This window comes from Aythya marila, assembly GCF_965140915.1.
Source record: "Aythya marila genome assembly, chromosome: 5".
Lineage (NCBI taxonomy): Eukaryota > Metazoa > Chordata > Aves > Anseriformes > Anatidae > Aythya > Aythya marila.
Window position 1 is genome coordinate 48,767,366 of NC_139046.1, and position 20,378 is coordinate 48,787,743.

A 20,378-nucleotide genomic window follows, 5' to 3' on the forward strand; every position below is an offset into this window, starting at 1 on the left:
ACAAAAAAAAAAAAATAAATAAATAAAGGAAAAAAAAGTCCTCCTGCAAAAGTTCTTCTACTGATGCAGAAGTTTACAAGAGTACAGGGGACTGGAACATTTTCTGGAAAGCTGGCATCTTAAAAACAGGAAACTCCTCAGTTACTGACCGTTTAGTAATCTGAGCCTAGCTATGCAATCCTTACTGCAGTTGAACAACCCATGTAAGAAAATGCTCCTGCCTGTGTTACGTTATGAGCAAGAGCTAAGTGTTTTTCTAATTTATGAAGCATCCGACTTTATAACCCATTTTTTGCAGACCTGCAATGAGTTTATTAACAGTATCAGTCAGACACTTTACTGACTTTATTACTGATACTCAGTGTTCAGGTCATATCACTTTATCAGCACACTTCACAATCATATTGCTATTGGCTCACAGGAAATTCAGGTGTGAGAAGTGCAAGACAACTTATTAACAACTTTTTTTTTTTTTTTTTTCTTTTCACCAAGAAAACCCTACCACAATACAAATATAGCCACGGTTACAGCTATAGCAACATGTTCATGTCCTAATGTAAGGCTGTCTTTTGCTTTTCAGTTTACTGGATTGGTACCTTAAACTGATTGCTAAGCACCCAGTATCTCCCATCCTTTCAGAAAAAAAAAAAATAGTTTTAAGACTCGGCAGAATTAGCAGTATTTTAGGAAATGGTATAGTAAGGTGTGCCTAAGAGACTTTCGCACTATTCAAGAAAGACAAATGGGATCTGTGCACAATGACTGGTAGCATATCATCTGTAAAAGTGTTTCCACTCTACATCAGCTACTTCTATTATTCCTGAGAGATCTCTGCTTTGTGTAAAGAACTTCCCTCTTTTATTTTTTGCTAGTACATGATGACATCTCCTCACTTCTCTTTTCAGAGTTCTTACTGGCTTCCTTTCCTTTTTATCTCAGTCTAAGCTTCCTGGTCTCAATGATCTGGTAATAATGGGTCACACAAGAACAGCTGTTTGCTTTGTCTAATATGTATGGTTTCTTTTGCTTCAAGAATGTAAGCAGTTTCATTGGAAAAAAATAAAATAATAATAATAATAAAAAAATCATGCTACCTATCTAGGGTTTTCTATTTATAAAGATGGCTTATGCCCAATTTGCTGTTTGAATTGACTCTTGCTCAGAGTGAATGCTTTCTACTGTCAAGAAACTTATAGCACATAAATTGAGGTATGTCACTTTATCATTTGCAGTTCAAAGATTGATTTCATTCTGCATCTTTTCTTAAAATACAGCTATATTTCATTAAAACAGAAGATTATTAGAACCCATTAGCATCACAGCAAAGTCACTGGCTTCACAATCATTCCAGCACTTCTGGAAGACAATAGTGCTTCACTGCTTGAGGATTATTGCATGCAAACAGTAGTGCATTGCTCTCACATACCTAAATGTGTTTAGGATTTAATGTAATATTTGAATTCACATAAGACTGAGGCCACACTGCTAATACTTCTTTCCAATTCTTCCCTTATGCATGCAAATCCTTACTGCTTCCTATGAATTTTTAAGTTAAAATATCTGGGGAAAATAAAAAAGTAAGAAAGATATATGAGACCTAAGGCATATAGTTATTCTTTCCATATTGGCAATAGCCACAACATTATGTACATACTAATGTTAATTGGAAACATTAGAAATTAAACATAACTTTTTCCTTAACCAATTATAAAAAGATTCCAAACTAGGACTGTGCAAAGAACTGTAAGAAATTTAACTGAACATGGGATACAAAGAACCTGCATGCATCTTAAGAAAATTTCTTGCGCTTTGGTATTTTCAGTGTAAGTCAAGATTTCAAGATTGTTGAAACTAGCATACAGATGGGTAGAGCTATACGGAGTGCAGAAAATGGCAACATTTTGCCACCAAAAATTCCGGTAGAGGCTTCCTGCTAGCCTAGGCATTCTGGCTACAGGCTGTGTGATCACTGCCCTCCTAGTGTTGGAAGTGGAGGGAGCAATGGGTGTGACAGAGTTCTTTTCTGTGCGAGGAGGCTACACTGATTTAAGTACATTTAACTTTCCCACCGACTTGCATAGACTCCAGAAAAGATTTGATTAAGCTGATGGTTTTAATCATTGCATGTACTTATATAAAGTGATCGTTTCCAAAACTGACTTCTTGTTTGAATCATACTTAATGCAGATCCCAAACCAAGTCTTTCTGACAAGGAAAATCTTGGGCTTTTTCACTTGGTCTGTCCTAATGATTCCAGAGGTAAATTTCACAGTCTTCAGGAAGTGCAAAGGAAATGTGCATTTCATTAACTTTTTTTCAATAATGTGTAGTATGCTTTCCAGTGCTCCTAAAAGTAACATTGTTGCCATCCCTCTATTGAAAAAAAACGCATAGTTTGGTGTTTATGTTTTCATGGAGAGGGACACACTAGGATCAAACAACTGTACATCTCTGAAACTGCAGTAGCTTGTACACATAGCTGGATATTCTTCTTTCATCTTTCATGATAGCCTTTGAATTAAGCTCTGCTAAATCTTCAGGTTTCTTCCATGATCTGTTCTGTAGAGAACTCTTTCTTCCAAGTTTCTTTCTTTCCTTTTTCATATCCAGCATTTCTGATCTCTTCAAAACATAGCATTTGTAAGATCTTGTGCATACAACAAACAGAGAACAATGCTGTTAACAGAACTTACCCAAAATCCCACTGTGGAAGAAAGCAGGGTTTCAATCTAACATCACAAAGGGAGACAGCTTCTTTTTGCCAACCATTGATTCAGATAAGTAGCTTTCTTCAGTTTTTGTTCATGATTTAATTATAATTCAGCAGTTAATTGGGTTATAAATAGCTGGTCACAAACTCATCCAGTAATTTGTTAGGACAATGACTGTTCCAATGAACACAAGTATCAGTGCTTATGACTCTTGCATATTCTCCAGACCTTGGAAATGCAGATGATACCATATCTTATTTGGCTTTTTTTTTTTTTTTTTTTTTTTTTTTTTTTAATGGCAAGTATTCAGAAGTATGGGTTTCTAACTGCAAAGCTATGTACTAAAATGACTCCTTTTTTTTTTTTTTTTTTTTTTTTTCTTTTTAATTGGAGAAATCTGAATCTAGTATGAGTCATTAAAACATCCGCTACGTTGGAAGTTTCAGTTCTCCAGTTTCAGTCTCCAGTGAGATCTTGGTCAAGTTCAGTGGACTGCTGTCCAATATTTTAACCAATATGCAATTAAGATCTAAACTGTTTAAAGTGCTACTTTGCATTATTCTGTAAGGCACTTCTTTGCAAATTTGTACAAGAAACTTGTGTAAAAAAGTTATTTTATCTCTCTCTTTTTTTTTTTTTTTCATAATTTTCCCTGAAATTTAAGTGGGGATGTGAAAGAAACTGTGTATGAATTCATCTGCATTGTGAGGAATGTACCGATAAGTATTCCTCTTTGGGCAGTTTTCTCTCCTGCTTGGGTCATTTGTCCTCCGACATCTTACCTTGTGAGGCATATTCTAAGCATCTCTATTTTTTTTAGTGTGCAAAGATGACTAACATTATTTTTTTGTTAACTGGCTGGCTTTCAGAGCTTTCAAAAAGATTCTTGAGGTTCCTTTCACTGTTGTTTCCTTGTGAAGTGGCCTTGTTAAAGTCAATAGATGTTTTACTTCTTATTCAAAGCCTTTTTTTTCCTCTTTTCAGTTTTGATCATTGCTTGCTTTTCTGTAATGAACTTACTGTAAGACTGAACATAAAACATTGAGAATATTCAATAGAAATTTTGTTTACTTAAGCTTTTTTTTTTTTTTTTTTTTTTTTTTTAAATTTATAAATTGTTTACCAGGAAATTGAAGTTTTTCAATGTCACATGAATAATAGTTTCAAATCACACCTGGTATTATTATTGAGTAACATGCTGCCAAATGACAAAATCTGTCATTTATTGGACTTGCTGATCTGTTGTCTGATTTTGTATGAATTTCTTGTCTAAATAACCACAAATGTTAAATCAGGCATCCTGTGACTTCTCAAAGCTTAGATAGAAGCTGACTGCAAAACTTGCAAGCACACAATAAAACAACAATGTAATAGTTCTTTGCTCTTACAGTGTTCTTTATCAGTCAATCTTAAATTGCTTTATTAAGGAGGTTAGTTTCAAACTGAGGTAAAGAGAGATGAATTGGCTTACGTGTCTTATATCTGCAGGTAGATGACAGTGCAGGGAATAGATATAAGACACTTTGAGCTTCAGGTTGGGGATCTGTCTTCTGAGCAACACTGCATCTCACCTGCTTTTATCCCAAATGACTAAACAATTTGCTTTCAGTCAAACAATAAAGATCAGACTCCAACTATTATTCACCAGCTCTAGTTTCATACACATTTCTTCACCTGGATTGCATGGAATCAGTCCCAACTGATTTGCTTCACAGTCCTTGTTACTCAGCCTTTGGGGTTAGACTACTCATTGTACAGCCTGAAGCGTTCCTAGTATCGACAATGATGATTATGTTTTCATCATCTCAAGGGGGGCATATCTGATAACTGTCTAATTCCAGGACTATGATTTCACTGCCTGCAATTTTTCCATTGAGGTGCTGCACAGCTGTACTATGTTCCAGTGGAGTTTGAACACTTTCAGACCACTGTTGGGTAAAACTATTACAAAAAGAATAATATTAATGTCAGCAGCAAGGAAGTTTATCGTAAGTGATGACACTGGATAGGCTCACTCAGGATGTTTACCAGAGCAACAGTTGCCAAGCAGATGAAGCATGTTTGGAAGATGCATTAGCAGACTTTTCCTTCCTGCAGCAGATGCAGAAGAATGAAACATATTTCTTGTACTTACTTGCATTTTGAGTGACTCTATGAATACTTGATTTATTAATAGTGCCACTCCCCCTCCATTTTTATAAAGATAAATTAGTAGCCAGGAAAAGTATCAGATTAATGTACAGATGATCTCTGCCTATCAGTAAACAAATACAGAAACAATGATTTTGTGCCTGGTAGGTACATTCATAAAGGCGAACAACTTAGAGGGAAGCCAAGAGATTGAGCTCTGTTCCACATCTCGTTTCCAGTGTGTACTTACTGAAGTAACACTGAAATATATAGAACACTTTTTATCATCTGGTAGAGAAGGGAGATCCTCCTACTGCCATTCATCCCACTTCAGCTACTGTAAATTTCCCTGCCACATCTCTCCTTATTATTTTTCATTTCATTTCAGAGATCCACCTAAGCCCATTTGGCTCACAGGGTTAGCATGGTTATGTTTTTTTTTTTTTTTTTTTTTTTTTTTTTTTTACGTAGTTAACAATATACAGGGATGTGAGGAAGCTACCATCTTATTTGCCCTTTCAGCCAAAATTACTAGGTGCCCAAATATAACTGCATAGTAGAAACAGTTTTGGCACAACTTCAAAGAAAGGTCTGATTTTATACCTCTGCATCTATGGAGAGACATCTTCACTTTCTTGTCACCACACCCAGCTATTAAGAGCATGTTGTCTCTATTTTCAGCAGGCAGCCCTTGCAGCATGCAGGTAAATTCCTTTTAAAGTGTTTTCCTGGACTTTGTTGCCTTTAAAAAGCCAGCTGTGCAGAGAATTTTTTTTTAATATCAGCAATCTGTTAAAGATGCAGCTGTGATTTTTTTCTCTCCAATGATCTTTTTGAGGTTCAGAACTTTTTCGTATACCAAACTGAAATGAAAATAAGAAAAAAAAAAAAAAACAAACTACAGGGAATTTTTGGATGGCATTCCTTAAATCATCTACTTGAATTGAAAACAGTAAACATTTAAATTATTTTTTCTGAAATTGCTTTAATTTTGTTTTAGTTTGTGCAAACTAATTAATAAGTTCAAAATGAGAGACAGTTTCAAACTGAAAAACAAATCTTTTGTTGTTGTTGTTAAATGTCCACAAAGGATACTTAGAAAACACAAGGTATGGTTTATTCATACTGAATCTAAAAAAGGAATTTCCTATTAATCATTTTAGGTTTCACAACTTGGCAATACCCCAAGGAAAGTATTTCATCTGACAGCTCCCAAGAATCTGTAAATTACTTTCACCTTATGCCAGCCATTATTTGGAGAAGCTTTGCTTATTAGGTGGCTTATTTCCAAGTTTGTTTCTCTGCTTTCTGTAGAGAATGGTGGCTAGCAGAGCAAGCATATCACAGCTGGGAGAAATGAAAAACATTACCCAGCCATGCTACATGACATGCATGTTGCCTGACCATTTGCACTTTTTTTTTGAGATGGTAAAGTGCTGCAACCTCACAGACACGTTCACTTTACTCACATGGATCCTGCAAAATTTGACTTCTAAATTTTGATCAGTGTGTAGTCATGCCAGTTCAGAGTCATATTTTCCCAGTACAGCTTTCCTTTCCCCATCAAGCCCTGAGGGACTCAGGTATAGGTGTGTTTTAATGATGTCGACACGTGTATATTAGTGACTGGGGCTGGGACTAATGAATCATTTTACATAACCTACCAAACAGCTATCCAGTGGTTTTCAGCAGTACTGACCTGGGCTTTAGTCCAATTTTTGACAAAAAGGCGGAAGCCTCTGTATGCTATTAGAGTTGACTAGGCTGTGAATTGCTTTAGCGAATGGTTTTGCTAGCAGACTCTAAGGAGATGGTGGAATACTCAGCAAATAACCATTCCATCCAGGCCAGTTTGTATCTTAGTGTATTAGGTAATCCTGAACACTATTTTTGTACATTCAAGTTCTCACAGTGGCCCAAATGACAGTAGTTGTGCTATCTTAGTATTTCTGCAGATAAACCGTCTTTTCTTCTGAAATGTTTCAAAACTACTGCAACATTAGTTTTTGCATAGAGTATTCTGATCTAGCCATGAAGTAGTTTTCCTGAGAAACGTTTTAAAAAAGCAAACTTCAGCTGGAGATAAACCTGAACTGAAAACTGAGATCTGAATTGTCCAAACCTCCACAAATGTTAGGACTCATATCGTCCAATTTGTAGATTTATTTGGAGAGGAACAGAAATTACCAGGAGCCCTTTTTAAAAGTATTTTAATCTGTTTCTGAAATGCCACTTTCCTCTAATTCATTACCAGCATTAAAACAGGTGTTAATATTAAAAATGTAATTCTCACCGCTAAGCTAGTTTTTTGTTCCTTTTTAGAAGTAAGTGTCAGTACAAGATTAAACAATCCATAAGGAAGCATTGACCCATCTATATCTTTCTGGAGTTTGAAATCTGTTTAATAAATTTAGAACAAAGCTCTTACAACAAACTAAGAGTAAAACCTATATAAGCAAACAGAGAAAGAAGCTATCTGCACCTTCAAAACCCTTGTTCTGTCCTGTTTTCAGCCTCAGTTTCTCACATCCTGGTGGCCTATCAATCATCTTGAACCACAAACTAAAAAGGAAAATCCCCATAAGAACAGTGCATTAACATTTCCTGGTTGCCATGCACAAATAAAATACACACTGTGGTTTTACCAAGAAATCTGTTAACAACCTTTTTTTTTTTTTTTTTTTTAAACATAAGACAGCATCCACCTTGAGAATTAAACCATTAAACCACTAGCTATTCTTCTGAAAGCAATGTAAAGCAGAGAGCAGTGCAAGAACCATCCACACATCAGATCAAAAATCTTTATGGAAAAGTGACTCCAATGGGAAGAGTTGACATGAGTCAGCATTACTCATTGTGAGTAAAGGTTACAGAACCAGGGTGGAATTGGAAGCTGCACCTGGCTTCTTACTGTGACAGCTTCTAACAAGTCTTTGGTGTTAATAAACATGTGTAACTCATGATTTCATGAAGGGACAATGCTCTTCAGTCTTAGCCAGTTCTGTCACATCAGTGGGCCTTAGCTATCAAACTGTGGAACTGGGTCTAGTGATTGTAGCTAAAAGCATTATTTGAGCCTGGTTTAGATAAAGGAATGTCAATAGAATTGAAAAGTTTACTGAAGAAGAACTTGCAGTTGCTTTCTGATTATCTATGAATGACAAAAAAAAAAAAAAAAAAAAAAATGGAGAGAAAGGCAAAAGAAGAGCTGGAGAGAAAGGCAGAGCGTCAGAAATCCCAGGAAAGTCAGGGAGAAATTACCCGTATGATAAAGTTTTCCATGCTTATAAAATTGAGTGCAGGCTTAGGGGCATTCCACAGTTTGGGGTTGAGTCAGCCAAGTCTCATGGTCTGGATAAGATTAATGATCATGACAATTCAGGCATGTTTAGTCTTTTTTCCTTTTTTAAGAGCTATTATTAAACAATATTGTCTTTCAGCTGCAGCAAATCATGAGGATGTCAGGGACAGATCATGGCCTGTCTGTTCTCCAAGCCTGCCAGCTATAAGAGGGGGCAGGAGGGAAGCTCTGGGTACTGGTTGTGATAATGCTGTGAGTCCACTCTGAATCAGTTCCTTTGAAACTTCAGACAGGGTGAAGGGATCTGTAGCAGCCTGGTACACACAATGTGTTTTGCATTAGATGTTGAAACAGGAAAAATAGAAAGAAAAACATTTTTTTTTTCCATAGCTGCATTAAGGCCAAATAGGTAGCAGTAGCATAAAAGTAATGGATTTGAACGTTTTCAATCTATATGGAAAAGTGGGACATGTTTTGATTTGCATTTGGTAATCATGTTTCTTCCCAAACTCAAAATTAGACCATAAGCTTCAGCAGGGGAGAAAGAATTTAAGGTGTTAATTTAATTTAGGCCCTGTGTTTTATTTTTAATAAATTTTGTATCAATGTAACGAGAAATATTTTCTAAGGGTCCAAGCTGACTGGAAATTAAAATACAGGAGGATCATGTCAGAACTCTGGAGTATGGTTTTTGGGTTCCCAGACTGACTGTATAGCTCTGGTCAGTGTTCTCTGCATCTGTATTTTGCCATTTGTAAAATGTGGTCATTACTGCCTTCATAGAGGAAATGCTGGATTTATGCAACTTGTTGAGACTGTGAAACATTATGTGAGTTTTAGGTACAACTGTAGTCCTTTTCTCACACTGACTGTTTCACAAACAGAAGTGCCTATACTGCAAAAGTGTTATAAACACTTGTAATAGCAGGTTTGGAGATATAGTCAAAATACAAACAATCAAAGCGCTCTCTCCACACTACTTTAGGGCAAAGTGCCAGTTAATTGGATGGCCTCGAAACCAGTTTTGCAAATCGGATTGCCACGTCTCCCCGGTGTTTCCGGGCCAGCCACGTGACCTCATGTGCTGCATGTGTATGGCTTCCTGGGAGCTTGGTCCTTCTGCATGTTTGTGCAGTGCAGATGGTCAGCGCACGTGCAATGCATCTGGTGCTTCCCAGAAGTGTCCCAGTGTACAGGATGTACACTGTTGAGCTAGGCTCAGCATTTCCATGGAAAACATACATGTGCTTAGCTGTAGCCTCCAAGTAGTTCCATTAACTTATTTTTGTAAGTAATCCTATTTATTCTTAGCAGTTGAAGTTTAAGGAATCAGCTGCCTAAAAAATGGGATTCCCACCATGACTGGATCTCTGGGTGGTAACAGGACATATATTCTAATGTTTTAAAGTCCTAAATAGGCTGAGGTTTGATGACAGCTGAATCTGATTCCCTTTAAACAAAAGTGAATTTCACTTCATATTTCAGTGAAACTGGGATGAGTTGCAAGACTCAAATGCAACCCAAAGCAAGCATATGTGGTAATCTGCTTTCACAGTGAAAGTTCTTCAGAAACGAGCCCAACGTTATTGGAAGAAAGATTGATGTTCCAAAAAAAACTTGTTCCCAAATCACTGAACTTGTTACTTTTAATTAATTTAATAAGTCTTTGTGATGTGACCCCTGAATGTAACATTGTCTTAGGCTTCACAGAGTATGCTTATTTATTAGGAAACATAGGCCTGCCTTGTTCTACAGGGGCAAGAGCAACATGAAGGGAAAAGTAAAGAGAAGACCTTTCCTTGCCTGGGTCATTTATGCTGAATACAGCTGCTGAGTGGACAGCTTCCAAAATAATGTAAGGCTTTGAATCACGAACATTCAGAGCCAAAGTAGAAGTCACTCGTGGCAGCTGTGAGAGCAGCTCCATTGCATAGCAGTTACGGGCCACATACTCCTTCACGTAGTTAGTTCTTATGTTGTTGTAAGATGTCTGTTGGGATCTACAATGGGAATGTTTGTTGACATTCTGTCTGTTGATCTACAATGTGAACGTCTGTTTGTGACTTACAGGTATACATATTGATGGCTTTAGAGCATGTTGTGTGTGTCCGAGTCCAGTAATTGCAGAAACATTGTCACTCCTTCTTAATTTATCTGTGGGAACTTGCTGATGCTATCACTCTATGTTAATCCACTGACTTCTCTTCTGACTGTGAAATTCAGACTTGTTGCAAGATATGAAGTTCTCTGGAGGAAAAAATACATATTTGTTAGCCTCCTCTGCCTTCTGTACTGGCCCCTCATTGTTGCCTTCAAAGCCTTCTATGACAAGGCTGTCATCAGTGAAATTTTAATAAAACTACTTTTATATGTAGAGAAGACTCCAAGGAGACCTTATACTGGTCTTCCAGTACCTAAAGTGGGTCTACAAGAAAGCTGGAGAGGGTCTCTTTATCGGGGTGTGTAGTGATAGGATAAGGAATATTGATTTTAAGAGGATAGATTTAGCTTAGATATAATGAATAAATTAATTACTGAGAGTGTGGTGAGGCACTGGCACAGGTTGTCCAGAGAAGCTGTGGATTCCCCATCCTTGGAGGTGCTCAAGGCCAGGTTGGATGGGACTTTGAGCAACCAGGTCTAATGGAAGGTGTCTCTGCCCATGGCAGGGCGGGGTGGAACTAGATGATCTTTAAGGTTCCTTGCAACCCAAACCATTCTATGATTTTATGGTTCTATTTCTCCCTGGAAGAAAACAGCTGTGTCAAAATGAAGACATTTTGAGAAAATATGTTAGTCTTGCATAAATTGTATAAAATTAAAAATTGTGTCCTCTTGGTATTTTGGGATAACATGATTAAAAAAAAAAAAAAAACAAAAACAAACAAACAAAAAACTATTAAGAACTGTAATCAACAAGATGTTAAGCAGCTATGCAATGTATATCAATTTTGTTCACATGAAATTCTTTTGTCAGCTTAAATAATTGCATGGGAATGAAGTAGGACTGACTAGTATTGTTGACACTGAAATGTGGAAATACATTTTTGTGGAAATACCGTCCAACTAATGATAAGGATTAATTCTATTGTAACAGTAAAGGCCCTTAAGATTTGATGCACAGCTTTTGAGTTCCTTTGGATGAGTAGTCAGCAATACTATTGGACTCCTACTTATCTTGTGAATAATGGTCTTCTCTTCTGATATGCTGTACAGTCTGGATCTAATCTGCTGTTTCATCTCCTTGATTGCTTCCTGTTACCTGTGGAAAGGAACATTCCTTGCAGTTTACAACTGTGGTGAATATACAGGAGCACTGAGTAGATACACCGTAGATAGAATAACCTCAGTTTGCCAGTGAACAAAAGCAATTGAAGGAAGAGTGCACACCTTGATTATTATCATTGGCTTTCACATCTTTTCTATAGAAGAAAATAGACCATCAAGCAAAAATGATGTTAGGAAAGTTGCTTGTTATTCACATAGAATGTGTCAATGCAAATTTGCATGAATTGCATTTTGGGTGTTTTAGGAAAGTAGTTATTATATGGCATCTTTTATTTGAAATAGAAGAGACAGACACCTCCTTTAAATATTTGAAGACTGGTCTATTTCCCCTTTCTTGCACGTGGAGTTCCCATTAAGATTAAGATAAAAATGAGTCATGCTCCTCTCTTCACTACAAATAATAGGCTGCTCCTATCAAGCATGCTTTGCAGTTGTTCTAGTCAGGAGTTGCTACCACGCTTTTCTCTTGAGGGAAAGGTGGGGCAGGAGTAAAGTTAATTCACATTGCTTTGAAGCATCCTGTTCTTTCCCCAGTTTCTATCCCACATTATTATTATTAACTCTTTCTTAGCTGTTCCTTTTTTTTTTTTATAAAAAAAAGACAATAAACAGATGTTTATATCGTCTCTCATTTTACTCAGGCAGACTTTGCTCAGATTATACAGTCATTCCCACTTTACTTGTTGCACTGTGTAGGCGGCATCTTTCCAACATAGAGATGAACGGATTGCGATCACCTCATAGCCTCTAGACCTTATGCCTTTCATTCAGTGCCTGTAGTGAATTGAATGAAATGCTCCCCTCCCACATGCTTTGCATGTACAGCAGCTTGCTCAGGGTCCCAGGGTGAAGGCCAGGAAACAAATTGTAAAATGTAACTATGGCACCTACATTTTATTTTATTTTATTTTATTTTATTTTATTTTATTTTATTTTATTTTATTTTATTTTATTTTATTTTATTTTATTTTATTTTATCCATTATATTTATCCTCATAATGTTCAGCATTATACACTTGCTTCCATGTGCAAACTTGTAAAGTATTATTTAATTAAAATCCATCCAAGACATCTTTTATTATTAAAGATGCTGCGGTACATATTGAAATTGTGACAGGTTGATAGTAATATGTTTGTATATGTATGATAGTAATATGTTTGCATGCAAGAGTGAGTTCCAAGTGCATCAAAAGAAAGCCTTTCAAAATGGAGGGAAATACTGTCAAAACTGAAGATCAGGGAGCAAATAGTTCATCCAGATGATGAGTACTCAAAGGTTCTCTATATGCTGACTGAATAGAAAGAGTTTGAAATTTGTCTTTCAGGGGGTATTTGATAGCATGATGTTCTAGTTTAGAATATGTGTGCAGCTCACCTAGGTTTCATATCAGGCAGATCCAGTAGTACCACACCAGTGCAAGCTTTTCTCTTTTGTCTAGCTAATAATAAGGACTAGCTTTAACCAGTTCTGAAATTGTGGATTGACATATTAATTTGAAAGTATTCGTTGTGAAAGGATCACAATGAGAAGATTAAGGATGTTTGTGATCATAAAGGCTCTGACTATACCACCATTTCATCTTTAAATAATTCTGTATTGAACAAAATATTATAAAATTCTTTTGAATATAAGTAAATTTTGCAGTAATGTGGCTTCAAAGACTTTCACAACATATTTGTATCTTCTGCACAATTATAGTTGATTATAAGGTAAAAGTTTAAGCTACCTCAAAAAACATGTAATCCTTTTTTTCTTGCCTTTTTTGCTTTGGTTTGGTTTTGTCTTGTTTTGTTTTGGTCATGTGTCTGAGCCCAAAGAGGGAAATATAGAGAAGGTGATTTAATGTGCTAGCTCTCTTTCTGAATGAATTACTAGCTGCTGCTTGTTACTGGTTTGCACTGAAAGCACTATACATGTACTTGAAAATAAATCATTTTCAGGTCTTCAGTGAAGCAGCAACTTCAACAATTAGTAATTTATTTATTTTTTTCTTTCAATAACAGAATTCAATGTAAGTTGCAGATATAGAGGAGTTTTTCATGTGGAGAAAAATGGTCGCTACAGTCTCACACGAACTGAAGCAGCTGACCTTTGCAGAGCTCTCAATAGTACCTTGTCAACACTAGAACAGTTGGAAAAAGCTCATGAACTTGGATTTGAAACTTGCAGGTAAAGAAACTATGAAAAATAATGTATCGTGTCTGTTTGTTTATCCGTCCATCCATCCATTCATCCATCCATCTATCCAGTGTAATAACTACAGTTGATTTCATTCTAGTTGCTAATTACATGTCCATATCAGTCCTGAAGTAAGTTATATTATGTAACAAGCAAAACATCTTTGTGAATGTGTGTGCTTGCCCTGGGTCCCGTAATAAGTCCTTGACTGCATATTGTTCTTGCCATCTTGAAGAAATCATAACTTTCTACAGATAAAATCTAAAGATAACTAAAGATTGAGATTATAATAAATTAATAAGGATGGTGTTCAGATCATACTGTACCACTGACTAGTACATGCAATATATTTATGATTTTTAATGACCTGATGTAGGGTCAAAAACTGCAGATCGTATATGCGGTATAGGAAACTCTGTCTTGTCAAGCAACACTAAAAAACATCAAATCAGTAGTGTGGGGAGTGAACTGCTGACTTGCAGTGAAAAACTGGTGATGGTGTTAGTGGTGCATTCTTGTAATTTGTGTATAGATAAGTTTTGGTAGAGAGACAAAAACTACCCCCCAAACCACCCCACATACACACACACAAACCGATGTCAAGTGATTTAAATACCCTCTCTAATTAATGATTTGTAGGGAAACAAATGTGGATAATATGGACTCCTCAGTTTAGCAAAATATACACCTAGAGATTGGAAGTTGATCATAGATAATTTTTGACTCAAAAAATGAAGTGAACACTAGTATAACAACACTAGTACTAGTCAAAGATAATAATTTTTGGCTGAAACAACTTGTAAAGGTTGTAATTGATTCTTTGTCTAACATAAACACCATCAAGATTCAATATTTTTTCCTAGGGATGCCATCTAGTTCAATCTAGTAACCAAGTCAGGACAGTCCTGAGGTCCGTAAATAGGTCAGAGTAGAAGACCAAGTGATTTTGCTGTACAAAATATGTAATACATTACTATGCAAGTCATCCTAAACAAATGCAGAAGAAAGACTGAATTCAGGAGTTGTAAATTTGAAGTGGGTTTTAACTTACATCCTTGAATTTGTCCCTGAGAAGTAGCTGTAGTGTCAATACTGGTTGCTATTGTTTCATGTGAACTATTTCACTTCAGTTTAGTCAGTAGTGTTTTACTTTTTTAATTCCTAATGCATGAATGTTCCTTCCTTTTGATTTACAAATTCATGAGATTTAAATAAAGCTCCTTCAAATTAGTACTATCCATATCAATTAATTTGTTTGACTATCACAGGTCTTTGAAAATATAAGAATAAATGTCATGCATTGCCATTAATAATGGTATATGGCACATTTATTTTCACTAGGGTTATGTCCTGCACTATGGAGAAAGATGTGAACTGTAGTACCAGGGAACAATGGATGGAAAAATCCTGAGGATGAATATGTTTAAAGAGTCTTCCACCATAAGTGGGAATGTAGTTTAAAACACTGCCAAATACAGACTAGAGACAGTTGTTTACTGTGAGGGAAAAGTCCTGGATAATGTGGTAGGCAAGTTCATTCTTTAACATTGTCACACGTACTCAGTACTTTGAAATGTCCATCACTACCCCACGTGTAGAGACAAAACATCAAATCCCAACTAAAGCCTATTGTTAGGGATCTCTAGTGCTGGCATTGTAAATATTCTGCAAAGCAGAAAGCCTTTCCTGAAGTTAAAATGTAAACTTAATTGAAGAAAGGAGTAAAATGTAAAAAATGCAGCAGGGAGCTGTAGTTTTTCATTAATGATTGAATTTCTCTCTACTTCACAGCTTAGCAGAGGACAGATTTGGACATGTAAGGCATGTAGGTTCTTCCCTCCCTCCCTTCCAGCCAGCCAGCCCACCCTCTTACTTTCATTTGCTGATCCTGTTTTAGAAGTCCTTGTCATTATGACTAGACTCTTATCAAGCTTGAGTTAGAGAGAAAAAATAAACTGCACATAATAGCCAAAATACGTGTGGAATGGTGAGTGAGTAAGGTGAATCAACAGACCGTAAGAGAAGAAGGTGATTAATAGATTATACAGTGTCAACATCACAAGCTCAGTTGGAAGTGTAAGTGAAGTAGTTTATAATTCCACCTACTATAGAATTTTAGAACTGCAAGCATCTGCACATTAGGCATGCAACTGGAATGGTGCTCCCAACTTCAAAAGGACTGCCAAGCTATGAAATATATTTCTTCCGATAATTGTATGTCTTAATAAGTAAAACAAAAAGCAAACCAAATCCCAGTTTTGTTACTCTATCACCCCTCCCAGCTAAATACATTGGAATTAAACAGGTGTTGCAGGATTGCAAAATAGTACTAATGCATTGTGCTTTATGAAGCTCTGTTAACCACAGTCTTTGCTGAAATGTGTGAGCTCTGTACACAGTAGCCACATTGTTCCACTGAAAGAAACAGTAAGAATATGTGGATGAATGACTTGTATCTGAATATTTTCCTAAGGTATCTGCTTTATAGAAAGAAGAGTGTGTCATTCTCTAAATTTAATCAGATTCTATAAAATTGAGCCCCAAATATTTATGTGTGAAATGGCACTGATCAGTATGTTATGCTCAAATTAATCAAAATGTGACTCCGTGAAGGAAAACAAACAAACAACAACAACAACAACAAACAGCCAGTCTTTAGTGTCAGGTGATACACCCTCCCAACAAATAAAAAGTTCACTTAACTTTCCAGTCCCTCACTTTCAATGCCTTGCTCTGGAACCAATCATCCTAGCTAATGAGATCCTTAATTAAAAGCAGATGAAAATGTCTTATTGGTAACTTCTTCATATTACAGATATCTTGAGCATTTATGTTGTCTGCTATAGCATATAATGTGGTGTGTTTTCCTCTGTACTTCCCAGGTACGGTTTTGTAGTGGGGTATATTGTTATCCCACGAATCAATCCCTATCATCTTTGTGCAGCAAATCATACTGGAATTTATAAACTTTCAGCAAATACAACAGGCCGTTATGATGCGTATTGTTACAATGCAACAGGTATGTATATGTTTTATGATGTATTTTAGATATATATCAAATTACAGTAATATATGTAACTCCTAAGGTACTCAGAAGAGGTCTTTTATATTAAATATCATCTGATCTTCAGCTGAGAAGAAATACATTTTGCCAGCCTCCAGAAGTGCATCTATAATACCAGCAATGAATTTGACCCATTTGGTCATTAGTGTTTCTCCAACTAAACAATTTGCTGCCTTGGGGACTAACTTAATAGCTTCACAACAGCTCATTACAACTATTTCGTGCAGTGAAACTCCCAACGGTGAATCTAAAAGATCCCAAAATCTACTAAAGGATTTAATAAGAGTGTACAGCAGGCTACAGTGACAAGGTATAGGGCTTGGTCAGACAAGCATGCTGACCAACGCCTTTTGTAGTACTTTCTGTCTTGCTCCTCCTTTGTTCCTCCCATGTCCCCTTAATCCTTACAATTTCTACAAATTCTGAAAAGCTAGGAGCTGGTGAGGATCATGGTTCTCATTTTCAGTGTATGCAATGGCTCTGGCAAATGATGTTCAGACATTAGGCAGTTAGGTGGTGATGCAGCCAAGAAGCAGACCGAAGATTCTGAACTTTGTAACAGTTGGAAATATTTGATCATATTATTAGGAAAATGTAGATAATCTTGTGGCAGATGCTGAAAACAGTATTTCAAGATAAAATCTGGATTAACTTCAAGTGTCTTGAATTTCAGTAAACATTTCCAATGTAAACAGACAGATCATACAGAGCTCAAAGCAAAACTCAGTGATGATCTAAATGACAGCGACATTCTTAGATTTTGTCCTTGGTGGTCATATCATTAAAAGCCATCTCTGCATTGGCATAGTGTTAGGTGAATCACCAGCCTGTGCCATCCAGGGTGGCTCTTTAGTGTCCATCCCTACTGGAGCTTTATAAACACTTCCAAGTATTATCCCCTTCTGGCACTACAAGCAGGAGGTCACACAGTGGCCCCAAGCCTGGCACAGAAGACCACCAGGGTGAACAGAGCTCACCAGACTAGGGCACACTCTGCCTGTGCAGAACCCCCATAGAAGGGATGCAGTCCTTCTAGCTATACAGGGTTAGAGCTGCCATGACGTTAGGGCTGTGTGTATTGAAATGGCAGAGTAAGGCTATTTTCATGGACATTGATTGCAACTATTTTCTAGAACGGGTATGGAAAAAGGGAATGTCATGGTTAGCTGAGAAAGCAATCTGTAGTGCCCCAGCTGGGAAAGATCAGAAGGAACATAGGTAGATCAGTGAATGAACTTCAATTTGGAAATTGTTTTTAAATGTCCAGATTTCAAGATATCTTTCTGTGATTATGTATAGTTGTGGAAATTTTCTGGGAAGTTTTCTGGACTGCCAGATGAGGAATCAAACCAAATGTCATCATCTTCAACTCTAGCTAAAAACATAATGCTTAGAAAAGGACAAAGTGATTTTTAGGAGTATTGGAGAAGTTTTCTAGATAATTCATTTTGATACATCTTTGAATCTAAATTATGTTGGTATACACTATACTTTTTCTCAATTCTCTTAAATTAATATTTTCTCTTTTTCCTTCTTTTTCAGAAACAAGGGACAAAGCATGCGAGCCAATTGAAAGAATAGACACTTCTTTTCTCAGTAATCAGAGTGAAATAGGTACTGTATTGATTAGAAAGATTTGCAATTTGTTTTATTTTCAGGATGATTAATTTAATACTAATGATTAAAATATTAATTATATTAATGATATTAATTATTTAAAGCATTAATATTACTTAACTTTAAATTTGTATTAATTTTAATTAATAAACTAATATTAATCCACAACTGTTTCTCTGTATTTTTTTGGTTCTAGGAATTAAGCTATCATAACTGAAATACAGCTATATAGCTCCTGGGTATTAACAACTGCCTAATATTCTCTTTCCTATAGTCATTGACAATGAAGATGGCTCACGTTATAATGCAGATGGCACACGTCATAGTGGAGACTCCTCAACCTCAGGTGCGGATGATGAAAATGTAGGTAGTGGATCATCACATGACACAACTCCAGTGGATACCTCCATCAGAAGATCCAGTCCCTCGTATTATGGAAGTGTTACTCCAGTCTCACATCTGTCAGATCATTCTTCTGGAGGAGGTGAAAAGGAGTTTCCTGTCACAAATTCTGGTAAGGATGGTGGGTTGCAACTATACCCTCTTTAAAACAACAAAGTGAAGAATTACCTAGCTACGTAAATGATATCAGGTAGGAATAGGAAGCACTGTCTCTAGTTTGTATCACTGGGAAGGGAAAGGAGAAAGGTGTGTCTCTGGGGTCAGGGGGAGGGGGAAGATGAAAAAGAAAAAAAGAAATAAAGCTTTCTGAATTTCTACTACAGTAGATTACAGAATGCACAGAGTGATAAAATTGTCAAATTATATGTTATTAATACCTTCTTATTTTAGTTGATAAAGTCAAATTTTAATTTCCTGAAACCTTACCAAATACAAATGCCATACTCATTGCTAGGGCATTCAGCACAGTGACAAATCAGTGAATTGGGGTACCTTGCCAGTATTTTGCTTTCTTGTGAAGGTGATTTTTATTGTATTTCATCTTTTATATTCTGTGTGTAGCTGAAATTATCAGAGGTCTAAAGGACTAGCTCCACTGAACCTAAGGGATAGAAACAGAGTTCATCCTCTAAGTGCAGTGATGTGTTACTGTGTGACTTCTGACTTTCTTTCAAATCACCAATAATTTAACAGTGAAATATAGCAGGGAAAAAAAGGCAAAAATAAAAAAATAAAAAAAAAGGGAGAAACACCTTATGCTTTTTTGTCCATATAATTCACATCATGAAAGATAATTACTAACATTCTATTCCTGAGCAATTAGGATCAGATTCATTCCCTCAGGTGTATGCCATGTAGTTCAATTGCTTGCCATGACAATCCTTACCAACTCTGCTAACATTCAGGGTTTAGTTTTTTGGACTAAAACTCTGAATATTGCTCAGTAGAAAGGGGAGTATAATTAATGTCACTTCTTGCTCTGGGTTCCTTGTACCGTCAGATGATACACAGGTACAGTTAGAGCTTGAACAACATGAAGAGATCATTGCCAGATGTTTCATTACCACTATAATATATGCTCCTCTTGAAATAATCTATTTTGGTGTTAATCTTGCTGTGTTAGTAAATAAAGATATTTGGGGTTGAATTGTGTGAAGAACCTCCTCTATATCTTTCTTCTCCCTTGTGCTAATAAAAGAAGGAATGAAGTTTGCAATATAGAATAATTGATATAGTTGTGAGTAATGAGTTGCAGAGCAGATAATGAAATAGTAATCTTTCATCCATCATTATACAGATGATGAAATTTCTCCTACATCAACTGATATCTCTTCGGTAACAGGATTTGATGATTTCGCCAAAGAAGATGATGAATGGCATCGTGGAAGTACTAGTAAGATTTATGCATTATAATAACTACATCAGTTATAGATTGTATTAAAACTGCTTTCTTCTTTCAGCAGGGCTTTCTGGTAAGTGGTGAAATATACATTTTCTCCAATTTTGGAAAGACATTGAAAGACCTACTTTAATGACTGATTAATTTAGAAATAAATTTCACTTTCTGGTGAAGTTATTTATTTGCTTATTTAAAGAGATAAAGGGAGCCAAAACATTTGCTTTTTCTTTTCTTCAGTGTTTATACATGCACTCTGAAAGACTGCTGTTTGGCTTATTCTGTGTTTC

General features: G+C 36.2%; 1 protein-coding gene across 6 annotated transcripts in view; it reads left to right on the plus strand.

The window, feature by feature from the left end:
• Positions 1–20,378, plus strand: part of CD44 (CD44 molecule (IN blood group)) — a 62,833-nt gene that overhangs the window by 10,131 nt on the left and 32,324 nt on the right. For all 6 annotated transcript variants that reach the window (XM_082760729.1, XM_082760732.1, XM_082760730.1 and 3 more), the window contains exons 2-6: positions 13,435–13,600; positions 16,492–16,628; positions 18,216–18,287; positions 18,565–18,804; positions 19,990–20,085. In XM_082760729.1, the coding sequence (XP_082616855.1) occupies positions 13,435–13,600; positions 16,492–16,628; positions 18,216–18,287; positions 18,565–18,804; positions 19,990–20,085 (711 nt within the window). The remainder of the gene's footprint in view (positions 1–13,434; positions 13,601–16,491; positions 16,629–18,215; positions 18,288–18,564; positions 18,805–19,989; positions 20,086–20,378) is intronic.